Here is an 18,610-nt window from a genome sequence, read left to right as displayed (position 1 = left end):
CGCCCCAGCCCCTCCCCTGCCAGTGAGCAGGCGGTTGGGGCTGTGCGCTGCCCCCTGCTTGTACCGCGGGCCTGGGGGGCACTGGGAGTGAGCAGGCACGGGAGCAGAGGGCCCACACCAGTGTCCTGGGGCCAGCACCAGCAGGGCCCAGAGCAGGGCAGCAGGAGTACAGGGGCCCGGCTGGCAGAGGCTCTATGGAGCCAGGCTAGCTCCCCCCTCTCCCTGCTGGTGCAGCCCAGCCAATCCACAGACCCCTGCCAGCCTGTGCACCCCACTGGTGCTGGCCCTGGGACGTTGGTCCCAAGATGGTGACCAGGGGGTGGGGCACCTGTCACGGGGCAGGGCTACTCATGCGGACCTCAACAGCTTGCCAAAACTGGGTAAGTGGCCCTCTGTCCGAAATAATTGCCCGCCCCTGAATTAAGCTAATGCAACTGTTAGCAACAGAAGCAAAATTGTAAATTCTTCACATTACACTTGAGTTCTAATACATCCCTGTGCAGTATCCCTTCAAAGTCTTGTTTTCAGTGAGTGTGAGGAAAGGCTTTTGAAGGGGCAAGTCCCAGCAAACTGCAGATAAGTTTTAATCATGTTGGATGAGCACGTCAGCTAGCAGACTTTGTACTATTGGTAAGAGAATCATTCTTTCTTGCAAAGGTAAGTTAGATTATCTCTGGGTTCCAGTAACCTCAGATTTATTCAAGCTAAACACTGCTTGAAATAGCTATAAAGGGATTTTGCATATGTAGGAACAGCAGAAATGGTCTACATCTGAATGCTACACAACCAAAGCACCCTATCTTTTGGCCAGTTCAGAACTTCAGTTAATCAGGCCTAATTAGCCTGTAGCCCTTGCTGTCTAGGATGTGGAGAAGCTTGAGAGAGTGCAGAGGAGAGCCATGCGCATGATCAGAGGTCAGGAAAACAGACCTTATGATGAGAGGCTGAGAGCCATGAGACTCTTCAGCCTGGAAAAGCACAGGCTCAGGGGTGATCTGGTGACCACCTATAAGTTTATCAGGGGTGCTCACCAGGATCTGGGGGAACGTCTGTTCACCAGAGCACCCCAAGGGATGACAAGATTGAATGGTCACAAACTCTGCCGCGACTGATTCAGGCTGGACATAAGGAAGAACTTCTTCACTGTCCAAGCCCCCAAGGTTTGGAATAGACTGCCGCCAGAGGCGGTTCAAGCACCCACTTTGAACGTCTTCAAGACCTGTTTGGATGCTTATCTTGCTGGGATCCTATGATACCTGCTGACTTCCTGCCCCTGGGGCAGGGGGCTGGACTCAATGATCCTCTGGGGTCCCTTCCAGCCCAAATGTCTATGAAATCTATAATCTGTCATGTACTGTTACTGAGCTTAATAGCTTGCTGACATTAAAATGAATGAATGCAAACTGCAGAAAGGGATCTTGGAGTCATAGTCAACTCCAAAAAAAACATAAATTGCCCATGTGATAACATAATAAGTAAAGCTAACCACGCTCTTTCTTGCATAAGTAGGTGCATCACAAACAGCTCTAGGGAGGTGATACTTCCTCTCTATGCAACATTGGTCAGGCTGCAGCTGGAGTACTGCTTCCAGTTTTGGGCACTGCACTTCAGGAGGGATGTGGATAACCAGGAAAGGGTTCAGAGCAGGGCCACTCATCTGGTTAAAGGCCTACAGAAAAAAACCCTACGAGGACTGATTGAGGGACCTGAACCTCTTCAGCCTCTGCAAGAGAAGGCTGAGAGGTGATCTTGTGGCCGTCTACAAACTTATTAGGTGGGGAGAGCAGGAAATAGAGGATACGATGTTTACCAGGGCGCCCATCAGGGTAACTGGAAACAATGGCCACAAACTGAGGGAGAGCAAATTGAGATTGGACGTCAGGAAAAAGTTCTTTACAGCAAGGGTTGCCAAAATACGGAATGTGCTTCCAAGGGAGGTGGCGCTGTCCTCTTCCTTGGAGGCATTTAAGAAGAGATTGGAGAAACACCTGGCTGGGGTCGTCTGACCCCAGCACTCTTTCTTGCCCAGGTAGGGGGTCGGACTCAATGTACCCAGGGCAGGGGTCGAACTCAGTGATCTAACGGGTCCTTTCTGACCCTAAAAATCTGTGAAATCTATTAAATGCAAGCAATTACACTGGTTGAGATAAAATTGCAAAGTATTATCTTAGATTTCTGAGCACAAAAATATAATGGCCTAGAGATGAGAGAGAAAATGTCTACTGTAACATAACGTTGCACAGAAAAGTAGCTTGCCACGTTAGTCTGAAGTCAGGCAGAAGGCAGGGCAGAGTGGCCTTTAACAAATTAATTTAGAGAGGCATAAGTTAATTAGGTTCTTCACACATTCCTCTGAAGGTGAGAAATAAAACACTGACCCCTACTGGAGAAAGGTTAGGTGACTAAAATGATTATATAAATTCCACTTCTTTTCTAAGAATATGTGCCCAATGACTACATTATGGAAATAATTCACTTAGCTCAGGACTGTTTCCATTGAATTTTCTTCATTTTTATAAATATACTAGTGAATTGCCCATCAAGAGTGATGGGGGGCAGGGAGGCAGGTGGGAGGGGACAGAGTGCCATCATCCATCACCCCACACCGCCACTGCCTCCCAGGAATGGGAGGGGGTGGAGGGGGGCCAAGCTTGCATGTGGCGACTGCTGCTGCTGCTCCGCATCCAGCCCACCTTCATCCCTGGAGTGGTGGCAGCGGCCACATGCAAGCTTCCCTGGATGCAGGGGGACGGAGGGGGAAGCTTGCATGCGGTGGCCACCACCACCACCACCACCCACCGCCCTGCCCTGCCGCTGCTTCGGGGATGAAGCGGGGCCGGATGCGGGGCAGGGGGAAGCTTACATGCAGCTGCTGCCACCCACCGCCCCGCGCTGCCATGTTCCAGGAGCGGGGGGGGGGGAAGCTTGCTCCACCTTCCCCTCCATCCCCCACTACCAGCACCCTGCACTGTTGCCTCCAAGGAGCAGGGCAGGAAGGGCAGAGCTGGCCTCCCCTCCCCCCCCACTCCATCCCCTCCATACCTGCTGTCATGACAGTACTCCGCCTCCCACTCCATCCCCTGCGGAGCACTCTGATTGATTGGTTGTTTCAGTAAGCATTGTGACTGGCTGCTGAGACAACCAATCACAGTGCTCCAAGAGTGTTGCAGACAGACACACAGGTGGATTAAGCCCTTTATTATATTACAATTTTGGTTCTGATTATTTACGAACATATATAGCTACTTACAGCTGTTCAAAGGGAATATAAAACCCTTTGGGAAGGGTAAAGAGGAGTTGCTAAATGGAGTCCGTAAAGAAGACTGGGATAAAGAGGAAGCAGAGAGGAGATGGTTGGAAGGACAGAGTTAACAGAATGTGGGTGTGGAGGGGAGAAGGGATGAAAATGGAGGTAATGAGGGTGGGAATATGGTTAGAAAGTAGGCCAAGAAAATGTATGAGACTCAGAGATGCACAGGACAAATGACAGGGCCTGTGATGACCATAGAAATGAGGACTAAAAATGGTGAAACGCAGCAGTGTTTTATAAAATTGCAGCTCTTTCTTCCCTATTACCCTGTTAATGGTAATTGGCCTAATCCAGGGGTGTCCAAACTTTTTGAACGTGGGGCCGGATCATGAACTTTTTATCACCCAGTGGGCTGGCGAGCCATATTCAGAGACCTCACAGGAAGTGGTATCACATCAGGAAGTGATGTCACGTGACCTTTGACACCAATGAAGTTGCAAGAAGTGACAATGAAATGGGTCTGGAAATGTGGTTTAAAATCCAAAATAAAAACAATATAAAAGCAACAATGATATAATACCAAACACTTGACTAAAATAAACACTTTCGCATAATGAATAATGAAAGAAGCATAATGCAAGTTGACAGATCAAACGTGGAAAAGATATCAGCCAGAGTGGAAACTAATCAAAGATGGAGGGATGCGTCTCGGCAGGAGACACCTGCGCGGCACTTTGCAGCCTCCGCCGCTTGCTGCCTTGCAGGGGGCCGGGAGGGAGGAGGGAGCGGGGGCTCCTCAGTACATCCAAGAGGCTGCAAGAGAGACTCGCGGCTCAGCTGGGCACAGCTGCAGGTGCAGCCGGGCATGAAGCGGAGAGGGGAGAGCTGCTGCCATGCGTGGGAGCCCTAGTCTGGGCTCCTCCTCGTCCTCCCGGCCACAGCCTCCCCGGGACGTGCGGGAAAGGTGCCCTCTGCTCTGCTGCCACCCACCTCACTGCCCTGGCGGCTGCATGTGCCCACGCCGCCCCCCGCTCCCGCCTCAGCCCTGTGCAGCTCCACTGCTCAGCCCTGGCCCCGGCCCTGTGCCACCGCCTCCGCCTGCTTTCAAGGATGCCTGGTAAGTCGTCTGGGCACCAGAGAGCGCATGTGTGCCTGGGCCCCACTGTGGGGTGCTGCGAGCTGCACATGGGAGCCTTGTCCCTTCCCCAGCCCTTCAGCTGCCATTAGGAAGCTGCTGAGGGGCTGGGGGAGGGACAAGAGGTGGGAACAAAGTAAACAGTGTTTACTTTCATTTCCCATCACAGCACCTTGGGCCTCAGAAAACGGCCATATGTTGGACAAGCCAGGCCTAATCAGACCTGTTAGAGAACTTCAGGTAGAGGAGTGTTCAAGGAAAAACGAGAGGATTTTACATTAAAAAAACAAACTACTTTCAATCAATACAGATGTAACCTCGTCAAACACTACTGAGCTTTCTGTAACCTGGTAGCTACTGAGCACTCTGCCCATCCCAGACCTATCCAAACTAATCTGCTTTTAGCTGCTGAAGTTTTCCTGGGTGATCACCCTTAATCAGCCCTGTGACCATGGCAACAAGTAATGACCTGGAAATTAAGTTTTTAGCAGCTGACCATGTGACATTATAAACCCATAAAAGACATCACTAATCATCAACTGCTTTTGCATTCAATCTCTTTGCTTGCTTTTAGGATATCCTGACAGATAACAGATAGTGAAATGATGATAGAGTATCTCCTTAAGATTTTGTTTGTTCTGACATGCGGCTGAAACAAGCAAAGACTTTATATTTCACTATCTGTTACTGCTTAGGGTGTCTTCATTTCTTTACTGCTGTTTCTGTATCTTGCTGTTGAATTAAAAAAACTTATACATGCTTATAGCTTTGAGTTGATTTATGTATTTACATTTGCTATTGTCGGGAGGAATTATGGATATTATATGAAAAACAAGCTGTTTATTTTATAAACTTTAGTATTTCTTAGATTCATAGAAAGCAGAAATGGCAAAGACCTAATACAGCCCCTCTAGTCTATTCTTCTTTCCTGTAGGTGGTGTATTTTTTTACAGTTTATCAGACTCTGTTCTTGAGAGACCTGGGCCTTCATGCAGGTTTTTAATTTGGTAACCACAGTATTAGGCTCGTCTTAGCCGCCACATATTATGCTTCTACCTGCTGCTGCATCTGTTTTCATAAGGAGCCAACAGTACTTGGTAATTTGGTAAAATGAAGCCTTTCTGTAGAACAGCACTTTTGACCAAAAATGTGTTTGATTTTGTCTTTTGTTGTTGCTGTGTCTTCTTATTCATGGCCGCCACCATCAATGAAACCAATACTGTGTAGATGGCACCTGATTTCTCTTGTTTATTCTTTTTTTGAGTTGGGGAAAATCATACCGGGTGCCTGCTGTCCAATTTCAGCATAATAATATGTAGAAAATCTACCTCTTTGGGTTAGCACTCTTGAACCTCTTCCAGAATGATTTATAGGGAATCTGCAAACCTCTTCAGCAGATCTTGACAAGTTTTGAAGGTTGTCTGGGTGAGAGAGTATAAGGGAATCATCACCTTCTCTGGAGATGACAATACATCATTAATATTACCTGCAAGGTGTACTGTTTTATGGTGATGTCCTGAGTGACATGAACTTCAGAGATTCTCATAGGGTTGATATCACGGGATGATAGAAGAGTAGAGACCTGAAGACACAAAGAATTGTTTCCTCTTGTGCATCTAAATGACTGTTTTGTAGCTGTCTGTCTGGCCATTTTTTACCTATCCTGGTAAATGTGGACATGTAGATCAAGCATGTGTAGGAGGTCTGGGTAGGTACACAGCCACGTGTATGCATACTGGAGTGTAAATTCCAGGAAAATGAGGGGGTGGAGGTAGAGAAGCCTATGTTTTAGTCCTATGAATAGTTTAAACACTTGCACAAGAAGTTGGAGACTCAAGTAATAGTTTCAACTCCAAAGGATTTGAATGCCCATCTCTGTAACTTCTGTGTCCAGTGTGCTGACCACCACTCCGCAAGTCAGTCATTATCCAGACTCCTCTCTGGTGCTCCTTCTGCAACTGAACTTAATATTTAATGGTCATTGCATAAAATTAATGAAAGCAGTGCATCAGAGAAGTTTCTTCCTTAATCACAAGAAAAACTCAGAGTGAAATGCTCCATTATCTGCCTGGTAGGCCGAAAGGAGAATGTGTTGCATTTGAGAGCTTGTCTAACTTTATCCCAACTATACAGTTAAGGGTATCACCCTAAGAAATCCTTACTTCTCCTATTCTTTGTATATCATTTAAGAAATTGAGATCATATTTTCAAGATTTTAAAACATTTAAATTTTTTTTTATAAAAGAACAATGCATAATTTATTACCATGTGTTACTGCTGTAATATTTTGACAGGACATTTGAAGTATTTTCTTCCTTGCACCATTTTCATCTCTCTCTGCTGCTTCTGAAAATTAAAATTTCAGGGTCTCTCTCTCTCTCTCAAAAAGAATAGACACCGTGTTTTAAAATTCCTTTTATAAATCTTAACATTGTCAACAATTAAAAGGAGCAAATGTAATCTCTCTGAATTACGTATTATTTCTTTTATTCAAACTGTGCCTTTGTAAACATGTTAAAACAAATAGGAACAAGAAAAGGTGACCCAAAATTTGTATACAACAGGTATTCAGCCAAATATGGGAATGTTAAGGAGAGTGCTAATTTTAGGCTCTTTAAGAATGAGACATATTAGCTGTACTCTGTTGGTAAAAAGGAATGTGCCTGTCTAATATTCAGAAGAGGAACCTTTTCAGTATCTTTTTTTAATTCCTTTATTTTTAGTCTCCCGAACTCTAAAAAGGGAACTTTGTTAATAGCCCAGCAGTTGCTGACAGGGAATGGCACTATTTTAGAAAAGAGAAGAGTATCAACACCTTGGTTTTTTCTCCAATGGACTGTCAGTCTAAATTTAAAAAAAATTACTATAATATTGACTGCTCTTGACATGTTCCTAATTAAGAAAGAAAAAAATCCCACCGATGAGAGAGGTGATCATTAAACTTATTGTGAGATCCAAAATTGGGACCAAGCAATTTTTCCCCAGACAGATTATAAGAATAAAACAAATCTTCTTCCTATACTGTATGTCACTGTTAAGTGACAAATTGCAGTTTGACTTCATCTTCTTAAACTGGTTAGTGATCTTGGACATTCAGGCTTTCATCTGTCCTTACTGTAATAACTGAAATCTAATGGTTACTTGACTAACCTGTTGATAATCCAGGGTAGATACAATATTCCCAGTCCCTTCTTTCCTCTTGTTGATAAACTGAATCTTAATAATGATTTCTTATGGATATCCAAGGGAGAGAGTTCACGTTCACTTTTCTATTGAAAGGTGCTAAAATGGCTGAACAGATGACTCTTAAAACCTATTCCACATTCCTGAGAATAATGGACAACTGGCCCAGATGTCATGGAATATCATTACATTGGTTGGATTTCTTGTGTCCAGAGAAATCCTGGACGGGAGAACATTCTAAGAAAGCTTAATACAACATCACCTGTCAATGAGAGAGTGGCAATACAGAGTAAGATTTTAAACAGAGTACACATACACACAGTATCTCAAGTAGCTGGGGGGATACAGAATAAAAATCCACACACGAAGTAACCTAAGATACAGGGTTGATATCGCAAACATGTTGAATATACCAGGGAGAAGACAGAGCATTCAGATGTAGTTAAATATCCCCACTAAGTTCATCTGATGAACCATGTTGGTTATTCAGGGTCCTTCATAACTTCTAGCCAAGTTAATCTGAGAAGGAATTGTTCAGAATTAGCTCAGTGTCACAAAGTCCCTTCTACACATGATCAATAAAATGTCATCAGGTGGATGGAAGAGCTGAAAAAAGTGTCAACATTGATGAAGATCTTTCTGAAACACTGGAAGTTGCTAGGACCAGCAGTGACTCCGGTGACTTAGATGATCCCAAACTGGGCCAGCTCATGCAGTTCCAGATGACTGAAAGCCTCCCATGGACAGATCACTGTGATATCTGCAAGGGAGGAGGAGAAAAACAGGGCAAGATCATTACACCTCACACACATTGCTGTTCATAGGGCTGGGCAGCCTAATTTACTTTATACTTCCTGAGGTAGGAGCAAGGAAAATGGGCTTCCACTTAAAGACTTGGCAGACAAGCAAGTTCTTCCAGTCATATATGTCATCTCCTACAACACTGAACAAGATCAATGATCTTGCATGGTATTATAGCTGAATCAAAACCAACCAATTGTCCTTATGATCTGGTATCTCATCTTCAGTAATTGATAACTAGATCCAGAAGCAGATGGGGGTGGGGGATGCAGTGGTGTAGTCACACCCCAATTTGATTCTTGATTCTTGCTCTACCCAAACTTTAAAAACCAATTCCCTGGGCCTGGAAGAGGCAGAGGCCTTTCTATTTAGGCAGCAGTGAGGGAGTCAATTGACTTCATGGATCATTATCATCTTCCTGATTCCAGCTAATCTCCTTCCACTCCAAACATGCTAATAGTTTCATAGTTTCATAGTTGGTAGGGTCAGAAGGGACCTGAGCAGATCATTAAGTCCGACCCCCTGCCATGGCAGGAAAAAGTACTGGGGTCAAACGACCCCAGCGAGGTGTTCGTCTAACCTCCTCTTAAAGACCCCCAGGGTAGGAGCCAGCACCACTTCGCTTGGAAGTTGGTTCCAGATCCTAGCCACCCTGACAGTGAAGTAGTGCCTCCTGATGTCCAGTCTGAATCTACCCTCTGCCAGCTTGTAATGCCCCTCTCCTTTTTAAGGGTCTTAGCATTCCACTGGTTAAACTATCCTTTCTTCTGCAGTTGCACTGTCTGTTAACCAGTAATGTCTCTCTATTTCACAGCTGTGCAGACATTTAATTCTAGCTAAAAATCTTAACTAAGGTGTAGTAATATTAACTAGGGCTGTGCAAAGCTTCAGTCCCTGATTCGATTCGGTGGAGATTTGTCCCAATTTCAGTGGCCAAATCTCCAAATCAAATCAGAGGACCCTTTAATCTTTCTGAATCGAATCAGAACCCTCAGAATCGATTTGGAAATTTGGACATAGAGACAGCTTTAAATGGTTTTTCTACATACCTCTAGGTAGCAGGTGGCTTGTGAGTGCTGCGATGCTGGGGCACATGGAATGTCTCAGAAGCATGGGGAGCTCCCTAGTATGCTCAACAGCAGACCCGGAAGTGGACCAGAAGCACTTCTGGTCCACTTCCAGGTCCGCTGGGGAACATGCTGTGGGGCCCCCCCTGCACCTCCCTGGCTTGGCGACTGGTGCCTCCTGGGTCTGGGGGGGCACCCGGGGTCCCCCTGTGGCTGATCGCTGAGCCGAGGAGGCATGGGGGAGTCCTCCAGCGTGCTCTCTGGCAGACCCAGAAGTGGACTGGGAGTACTTCCGGTCCACTTCTGGGTTTGCCGTCGAGCATGTGGAGGGCCCCCCCGTACTCCTGTGGGATGCTCCATGGGCCCCAGCATCGCGGTGATCATGAGCCGTGCCTGCTACCTTGAGGTATATAGAAAAAACTTTTAAAGCTGTGTCCATGTCCAAATCGCTGATTCTCCGAATCAGCATCGAATCTTCAGATTCGGATTCAGCTGAATCGAATTGGGGACAGTGATTTGATTCATTGATTCAGATCAGGGAATCGAATCAACAAATAGACTCAGGGACAGTGATTCAGGCTGAATCCGAATCAAATAGAGCCCACTTTGCACACCCCTAATATTGACTCAGGTGTAGTCAAACTGACACCAAATATTGGAGACACTGTCAAAATGCTATATCTGAAGAAGAGAAGTATATTTAACTATGACTACAGGACTAATGACACAATATTATTTGACTATTTTGACTATTTTTGTCTGCTTTATGTTTTTTTTAAATTAACATATTCCCTAGCAAATTAGTGCACATTCCAATAATTACATTTTACATTTGTTTTTGCTTTGATTTTAAACTGAGCATATTAGTAAAGCTTCTAGTTTAACTGGAGAAAAATGTGTTATGTTGTAGGTGATGATGTACCACACCATCTGCACCCCTCCTTTTTAAAATCTTAGAACCACCTATGACTAGATCTGTGTAAATGACTCAAAGAAAATGTTTCTAATTATTCAATTTACTTTTCATTCCTTCTCTTTTGTTTTCAAATTGTCCATGGCCAGAGCTGTTTTGACCAATTGCAGGGTAACATATAATGTGTTTCTGATTCCCAACTGGATGAATGTAACTCCTAGAATTTGAGATTCTGGTGGGAATATTAACAAGCAACAATTTGAAATGCACTTTCTGTGACTTCTCTTCATTATTGGCGTAGATTTTTTCTGTGAACATCCCTGCTGAGGAAATCATTTGCAAGAATATTTACAGAAAGCAAATGCAGAATGAGCACATTCACATCGGAGTGAAAACATTTAAAAATGCATATATATGTAGTGATTTTTTTCATAATATTTTCCTAGTCCCATAGTTCATTACATAGTTGATTATGATGAAAGAAAATTGCACCTGGCCAGTCCTACAGTACTATAGCATGAAGGCAAAGAAAGAAGATTAACACCAGATTGTAACAGATATTCCCTATAAATAATGAATCATGACTGATTGTTCTTGTAACAAGAATAGTAAAAGAACAATATTCCATATGCCTACCTGTTCCAAGTCCCTCCATGCCTGGAATATCATCCCCAAACCTATGGGAAAGGACAACACAAGTAAGGTGGAGCTTGAATAGAACCTGAAGAGAAAGCTAGCTCTCACAAGGATTTTCCAAATGATGGGAGACAGAGGCCTAGAAAAAAAGGGATCTGCTCAGTAAGGCTCTTCTTTTGTCCCTGTAATGTTAGAGCTCAAGATCAGCACCAGAGGTGAAAGAATAGCTCTCATAAGTTCTTCACTGTAGAAGGAAGGGGAAGATTGTGCAGGACTTCCCTAGGAGTAACATGGTATAGCAGGTTTGTTTCAAAGTTTTTCCTACTGAGTGCCATGGAAAACTTGGTGCACAGTTACTGGATTCATATGTAAGAAGTGTCAGTACCAGCATGATTTTCCCTCCTTGAGAACAGATCCTGCCTTCTCAGTGTTTCTGTGAAGTCAGGATGCATATATGAAAAGGTGGATCAAATCAATTAGAAGCGCACCACATGGCATGTGACTAGCATATGTGAAGGGCTGCACTGCTTTCATTCAGCTCCTTAATGCACTTACCCTTTCACTCCTTTCTTAGGAGGCTTGCTCTTGAACTGTCTTGTCTGTCTTTGCTTGAACTTGGGAGGCCCCTTGCGTGGTGTGGTGGGACCAGATGATGCTGGTATCTCTCCTGGAATTAGGGTGGTCTTTTCACTCATTTTGGGGTTGCTGTGTGCAAGGACAGTCCTCTTTCACAGCTTTCTGCCTGTAAGACAAATGCAGAAAATGAATGAAGGGAGCATACCAAATGTATAACTCCTAGTTACCATCAGCTAGTGAAGGGACCAAAGAAAAATCATAGCTGTAGCTAGAGCCTGGAAATTAAATAGAAGGCTGCAACAGGACTGGAACATCTGCAGTCATACTTGCTAGGATTAGAATGGGAAGTCTTTGTGTTTGAAAGCACGTACAAAGCAGCTGGGGACAGAAAGACATTTATTTTCATAGTATGATATTGCACAATGACCTGCTGGGAGACAGAAGGTTATATCTTTGGCCCAAGCCTTTATTATTGGCTAGCGCTGGGGTCAGATTGCTAGGTCAGAGGTCCCAACTGTCAGTTGTGACAGAGTAGGAAAACTAATACCAATAGAGCTAGACAATGGGTTTTCTCCCATATGACATTTTTTTATATTAATTTTTTATTTACAGATTAAGCATGCACCTATTTGGAGCCACACCACTCTAAGAAAAAGTTTATAATCATTTAGAACAGTTGTTCCCAACCTTTTTTATACTGCAGACCAGCACAGGAGCAGGATGGGGTGCATGGAGCCAGCTGCCTCCCTAATGGGGCTGTCCTGCTGCCCAGCTTTAACCCCACACATGACTGCCGGGGCGGAAGCTGCTCACCCAGGTGGACAGATGGGGTTCTAAGCAGGCAGCTCATGCCACGACTCATCAGTCAACCCTTCACAGCCTGGTACCAGTCCGTGGTCCGGTGCTTGGGAACCTCTGATTTAGAATATTAGGGCAATATGGAATATCATCCTCCTGGGGAAATAGTAGAGAGCACCCCAGATATTTAAAATTGGATTGTAAAGCAGTTCAAAATATCATTTGGGAACAATTATTCATTGCTTGGAATGTGGGGAAGCAGGAAAAGGTTGAAGGTTCAATATATGTTTTCCATTTGTATGAGTTCATTGAGTCGATATGCTTGTGTAATCACTAGCCACAGGACAGCTCTAAACAGCTTTGATTCACCTTGTAAGAATCAGTGTGGCTGGCGACTCCTTTCCCTGGCCACCTCCAGGACAATGAAATTCACCACACTGGTTAAAAATGCTGATTTAAAATTTCAAATGCTATGTGAAAAAACCCCAAAAGACTCCAGAGGAGCAGCTGTGATCAATGACCTTGCAGTGATATTGCTCTCTCATTTATAATATACAAGGCTGGCAGTGAGTACTACACTCCGGGCAGACCAGAATGCACTTGAGAATCAGCATCCCCTTGACCCTGAACGTCCGTCTGGAGGAAAAAGCAGTTACTAGGAAGGCTTAATCTCTGGGCTTCACAGGGTTCCCTATCCCACTCCTCAGGGAGGCAATAGAGCCATCCAGCACCTGGATTTTGGTGGGAGAAAGCCTCAGATGAAACTATGCTACCTCCTGTTTCTCACCTAGACTAAACCAATAGGGCAGGGAAGAAATGGTATACAACAGTAAATGATTAGACGTCTCCTTTCCCCTCACCAAACTCATTGACCTTGTTCTCTCCACTCATCAGGACAACTTGCTACCACACTGAGGGAAAAGAGCAGAGCTTTGGTGTAGGAAGAGACTTAGTGTTGGGTGAGTTCAACTTTTTTTCATCTCAAGCTAGGAATCACATTGACACTGCCATTGTTACACTACTCAGTCAGCAGAAGGTATTTTCCATCTTGAAAAAGGCAAAGTGAAGCTGAAAAGGGATCTTTGATTGTGGTTCAGAGATCATTCCCCCATACTATCAAATCTTCCCCAGTCCCTGTGTCTGTGACCAATTCCTCCTGAACACCACAGGACCAAGGAATGGTGCTGTAGTCCAGGGCTCACCAAAGAAGTGGATACACACAGCACAGCTTTCCAGTCATGTTTTCTGACCCTCATTATCAATTGGTCTAGAAGAACTAGTAAATCGACTAAGAAAATTAGCTATGAATTCCAGTTCTTTTCCAATAAAGGCTGAAAGACTCTCCATCTTCTGCACCTTCTCTTATACAGAGAGAGGCTGCATCCAACAGCATCTTTTCTCAACCAAGATTAACTGTTGTTTAATGACATTTCTTGTGTCTTGAATTCTAAATTTTACCCAATACCTGGTAATATGCTTATCCAGATTATATCACATGACATCTCGCCTCACCCCAAACTAATCCCCCTCCCCACCTTTCTTAGTGTTCCCACGTGCCTTCTTTTTAATCCTCTTTCCTCATGGCTTTAATCTCTGATCTTGTATGATCAGATTCCTTGACAGACAGCCTAGACAAGTAGCATGATCTTCTTTAGAGCAATGACAGACATAGGTTTAAGGTAAGCTATGTCAGAAGCCATCAGACACAGACTACTCCACATGTGTTGCAACCTTCAGCAGTGCTCCCAAAATGGAAGGTACTGGATCCATGTGAGTTGTGGTCATCCTTACAATAATTGTCTTTAAATTATATATAATCTCTGGTAAATATGTTCTTGCTACTACATTCCCTCCACAAATTAATTCAGTCTCGGGTATGTTTCCTTGTGTACTGCTGTGACCTTCATTGCAGCAATGCTTTAGCTACGCAATTTAGTAACCAGTATCACACAAGGTTGCAGATAAGGGAGAGAAGACCCACAGCTCTAAATGTCAGCTGTTTGAACTGGCTACCTAGGTATATATTATGAATATTTCCAGCCTCAGCCATGACTGATGCCCATATCCTATAGCTCTGAGTTCTCAGGCTCTTTTCATTAGCAATGGTTTAAAGACCAAGGATAAGCAAAGACAGGATACTCTTGAAAAGAAAAATAACTGAATCTAGTTTTAAGTGGAACTGTATTCTTGTTGCATCCTCCTTTCTGGAAATGGCAGGCAGCTCCAACGCATCCTGCCATGGTTAAATTGTGAGACTAGAACACATCCAGCCAGCAGGATATAGGATATAGGGTATATAATCATACTCAGGATAGGGGTATCTAACAATGTGGACTTCCTCATATTTGTGCCCCTCAGATACCAAATGATGATGTGGCAGTATCTTGTACACACCAGTCAAGTCCTGGACTGCAATGGTGTCCTTACCACAGTTCCCTGCAACCTTCCTTTTACAAGCCTGCCCTGCAAGTACCCAGGTACTAACCTGGGTTCTAGCCACAAAAAGGATTAAACAAATTCCACAATGGCCAGCCAGTAGTGCAATCCCACCAGTCACCAGCGGACATACTAAGGAAGAAACTGCTTCCAGACTGATGAGCCTCAGAAGCAGACCACCCCACAGCACTTAACATCTGCTTTTGTCAATGAACCTGACGCTAAACGAAGAGCTTTACAACATTACACAAGAAATACAATTTCTCCCCTCCTAGCTGTTGCAAGTGATTCCTGTAGGACTTTTCTAGCCACAAAAATCTAATCTAGTCCCGTTGGGTTTCATTGGACTTTTCCTAATCCCAGTTTCTGAGCCAGTCCTCATTTCTTTCCTCCTCCCCATGTAGCTGGGGTACAGAGAAGTTATAGGGAACACTTACAGTCAAGAATGCTCCTCTTGGAGGTCATTAAATCACCTGCCTTCTGGATGAAGAGAAATGTGTCTCCAAGCAGCTCCTCCACCCGATATACCCTACTATCAGGTGACATCACAGGGTGAAGGACCAATCACAGGCCATTCATCCTAGGAGGAGGAGTAAACATCTCTTGACAGCTCTGATCCTGGCTTTACTGAAGGTTCAGCTCAGGGGAGGTTTAAAGGCATTACGTTCCCTTTAAGGAAGGGTGTTTGGTTTCATGGCTTCACCCAAGAAGAGAGAGCTTTGTTTTTTTAAGCCCCTATGATGACATTTCTACATGATCTTTAGGAAGCAAGATTGAAGATGACAAATCACCAACATCCTGGAACACAAACCTGTACAGCCCCTGCAGTGCCAGGAGGAAGGGAAGGGATGGAAATTATCAATTAAACTTCACCCACAATTCTACAGAAATTTTATATTTCCAGCAAACTCGTTGGCAATGAATTAGTGAACAATGAGGCCTTCAATACGGTATCCCACCCCATACTGGTGAACAAGTTAAGAGGCTGTGACTTAGATGACTACACAGTCTGGTGGGTGGCAAATTGGCTAGAGGGTCATACCCAGAGAGTCGTAGTGGATGGGTCGGTATCGACCTGGAAGGGTGTGGGCAGTGGGGTCCCGCAGGGCTCAGTCCTTGGACCGATACTCCTCAATGTCTTCATCAGCGACTTGGATGAGGGAGTGAAGTGTACTCTGTCCAAGTTTGCAGATGACACAAAACTGTGGGGAGAAGTGGACACACCGGAAGGCAGGGAACAACTATAAGCAGACCTGGACAGGTTGGACATATGGGCAGAAAACAACAGAATGCAATTCAACAAGAAGAAATGCAAAGTGCTGCACCTAGGGAGGAAAAATGTCCAGCATACCTACTGCCTAGGAAATAACCTGCTTGGAGGCACGGAAGCGGAAAGGGATCTTGGAGTCCTAGTGGACTCCAAGATGAACATGAGTCGTCAGTGTGACAAAGTCATCAGGAAAGCTAATGGCACTTTATTGTGTATCAGCAGATGCATGATGAACAGAACCAAGGAGGTGATACTTCCCCTCTATCGGGTGCTGGTCAGACCGCAGTTGGAATACTGCGTGCAATTTTGGGCGCCGCACTTCAAGAGGGATGTGGATAACCTGGAGAGGGTCCAGAGAAGGGCCACTCGTATGGTTAAGGGCTTGCAGGCCAAGCCCTATGAGGAGAGACTAGGACACCTGGACCTCTTCAGCCCCGCAAGAGAAGGCTGAGAGGAGACCTTGTGGCTGCCTATAAGTTCATCATGGGGGCACAGAAGGGAATTGGTGAGGCTTTACTCACTAAAGCACCCGCGGGGGTTACAAGAAATAATGGCCACAAGCTAGCAGAGAGCAGATTTAGACTGGACATTAGGAAGAACTTCACAGTTAGAGTGGCCAAGGTCTGGAACGGGCTCCCAAGGGAGGTGGTGCTCTCCCCTACCCTGGGGGTCTTCAAGAGGAGGTTAGATAGGCATCTAGTTGGGGTCATCTAAACCCTGCACTCTTTTCTGCCTATGCAGGGGGTCAGACTCGATGATCTATTGAGGTACCTTCCGACCCTAACATCTATGGATCTATGAAGATTTTATATTTTCATCATTGTTTCAGAGCCAAAACTTTGCTGAGATAAACGGAGTCAGTTCCTATTGCTCTTAGGACACAATGGCAGACTTTCTTCACGAGACTAAAGAAAGTATTTTTGGCACAAAGGGTTTGACAAGAGCTAGAAAGAGGGCAATGCAATCTACCTCCATTTCCAGTAATCTGTGGAAAAGTAGATGAGTAAGTGTGCTACCACCAACATTACAGACTATGATCTGAGGGAAGAACCAGGGCTGATGGGTGTCTGTTATGTTTCTGGCAGGCCCATGGATTCACATAATGGTAAAGGAGGGAAGCAAGGAAGAGAAACAGGTGAATCTTGATTCACAGCAAGTGCCTTGGCTTAGAATCATAGAAAGAAGGGCCAAAAGGGACCTATAAGATCATAAGTTACATCCTCAGCCATGGATAGGAGGTAATTGGGCTCAAATGAGCTCAATGAGGTATTTGTCCAGTCTCCTCTTAAGACCACCAGAGATGCCAACTGCACCACCTCTGCTGGAAGTGTGTTGCAAATTCTAGTTACCCATACAGAAAAGAAGTTTTTCCTTATGTCCAGCCAAAACCTTTCCTTGACTAGCTTGCATCCATTGGTCCACATCTTCCCAGGGGGGACTTTCTTAAAAAGATTTTCACCTTGGTCCTGGTGTTCTCTCTTGACATATTTGTAAGCAGCTATTAAGTTGCCTTTCAGCCTTCTTTTGCTCAGGCTGAACAGTCCCAGATCCCAAAGTCTCTCCTCATAGGGCCTGTCCCCTAGCCCTTTGATCATGTGGGTGGTCCTTCTCTGCATCCTTTTGAGCTTGTCCACATCCTTCATGAAGTGCGGTGCCCAGAACTGCACGTATTTACTCCAGCTGTGGCCTCACCAATGCCGAATAGATGGGGAGGAGCACTTCCCTGGATCTGTTGGCAACACATCTGCTGATGCACTCCAGAGTTCTATTTGCCCTGTTGGCATCTTCGTCACCCTGGTGGCTCATAGCCATCTTCTGGTCAAGTGTCACCCCCTAGGTCCCTTTCGGATGCAGCGCCAGCCAGTGGTCCACAACTCATTGTACAGATATGGTGAGGGTTCTTCCTACTCAGATGAAGGACCTGGAATTTGTCCCTGTTGAACCTCATCTGGTTTCATTCAGCCCATGGGACCAGCCTGTCAAGGTTGACCTGAATCCTTGACCTGTCCTCTGATGTGCCCACTTGTCCCCACAGTTTGGTATTGTCTGCAAACTTAATCATTGCACTTTTCACTCCCTCATCCAAGTCATTAATAGTCCCTCATCCAAGATATTAAAAAGCATGGACCCAAGCACAGATCCCTGGGGTACACTACTGGAGACAGCTTTCCAGGGTGAGGCCACCCCATCAGTCAAGACTCATTGGGATCGGCCGCTGAGCCTGTTCCCAACCCACCTCAGTGTAGCCTAGTCTAGGCCAGAACTCTACAACTTATCTGAGAGGATTTCATTGGAAACAGTATCAAAGGCCTTGCTGAAATCTAGGTAGATGACATCCACCTCCTGTCCCATGTCCAGGTGGTTAGTTACCTGATCATAAAAGGACACCAGGTTTGTCAGGCATGACCTCCCCTCTACAAAGTCATGCTGGTTGCTTCTCAGTACCCCACCAGATGCAAGCTTGTGGGTGATGGTCTCCTTGACAATTTTTTCAAAGATCTTCCCCAGAACCCAAGTCACACTGACTGGTCTATAGCTGGCAGAG

The 18,610-nt window shown here is 45.0% G+C and overlaps 1 protein-coding gene across 2 annotated transcripts in view; it reads right to left on the bottom strand.

Moving 5' to 3' along the window:
• Positions 1-6,854: 6,854 nt before the first annotated feature.
• Positions 6,855-18,610, bottom strand: part of PDE6H (phosphodiesterase 6H) — a 50,046-nt gene continuing 38,290 nt past the window's right edge. For both annotated transcript variants that reach the window (XM_025204804.1, XM_025204805.1), the window contains 3 exons: positions 11,541-11,727; positions 10,986-11,026; positions 6,855-8,328 (listed from right to left, as the gene is read on the bottom strand). In XM_025204804.1, coding sequence (XP_025060589.1) covers positions 8,252-8,328; positions 10,986-11,026; positions 11,541-11,680 — 258 coding nt within the window. In that variant the 5' untranslated portion in view covers positions 11,681-11,727 and the 3' untranslated portion in view covers positions 6,855-8,251. The remainder of the gene's footprint in view (positions 8,329-10,985; positions 11,027-11,540; positions 11,728-18,610) is intronic.

Source organism: Alligator sinensis, unplaced genomic scaffold (genome assembly GCF_000455745.1).
Source record: "Alligator sinensis unplaced genomic scaffold, ASM45574v1 scaffold166_1, whole genome shotgun sequence".
Lineage (NCBI taxonomy): Eukaryota > Metazoa > Chordata > Crocodylia > Alligatoridae > Alligator > Alligator sinensis.
Note: the sequence above shows the minus strand (reverse complement) of the source record. Positions and strands in the feature narration are given on the sequence as shown.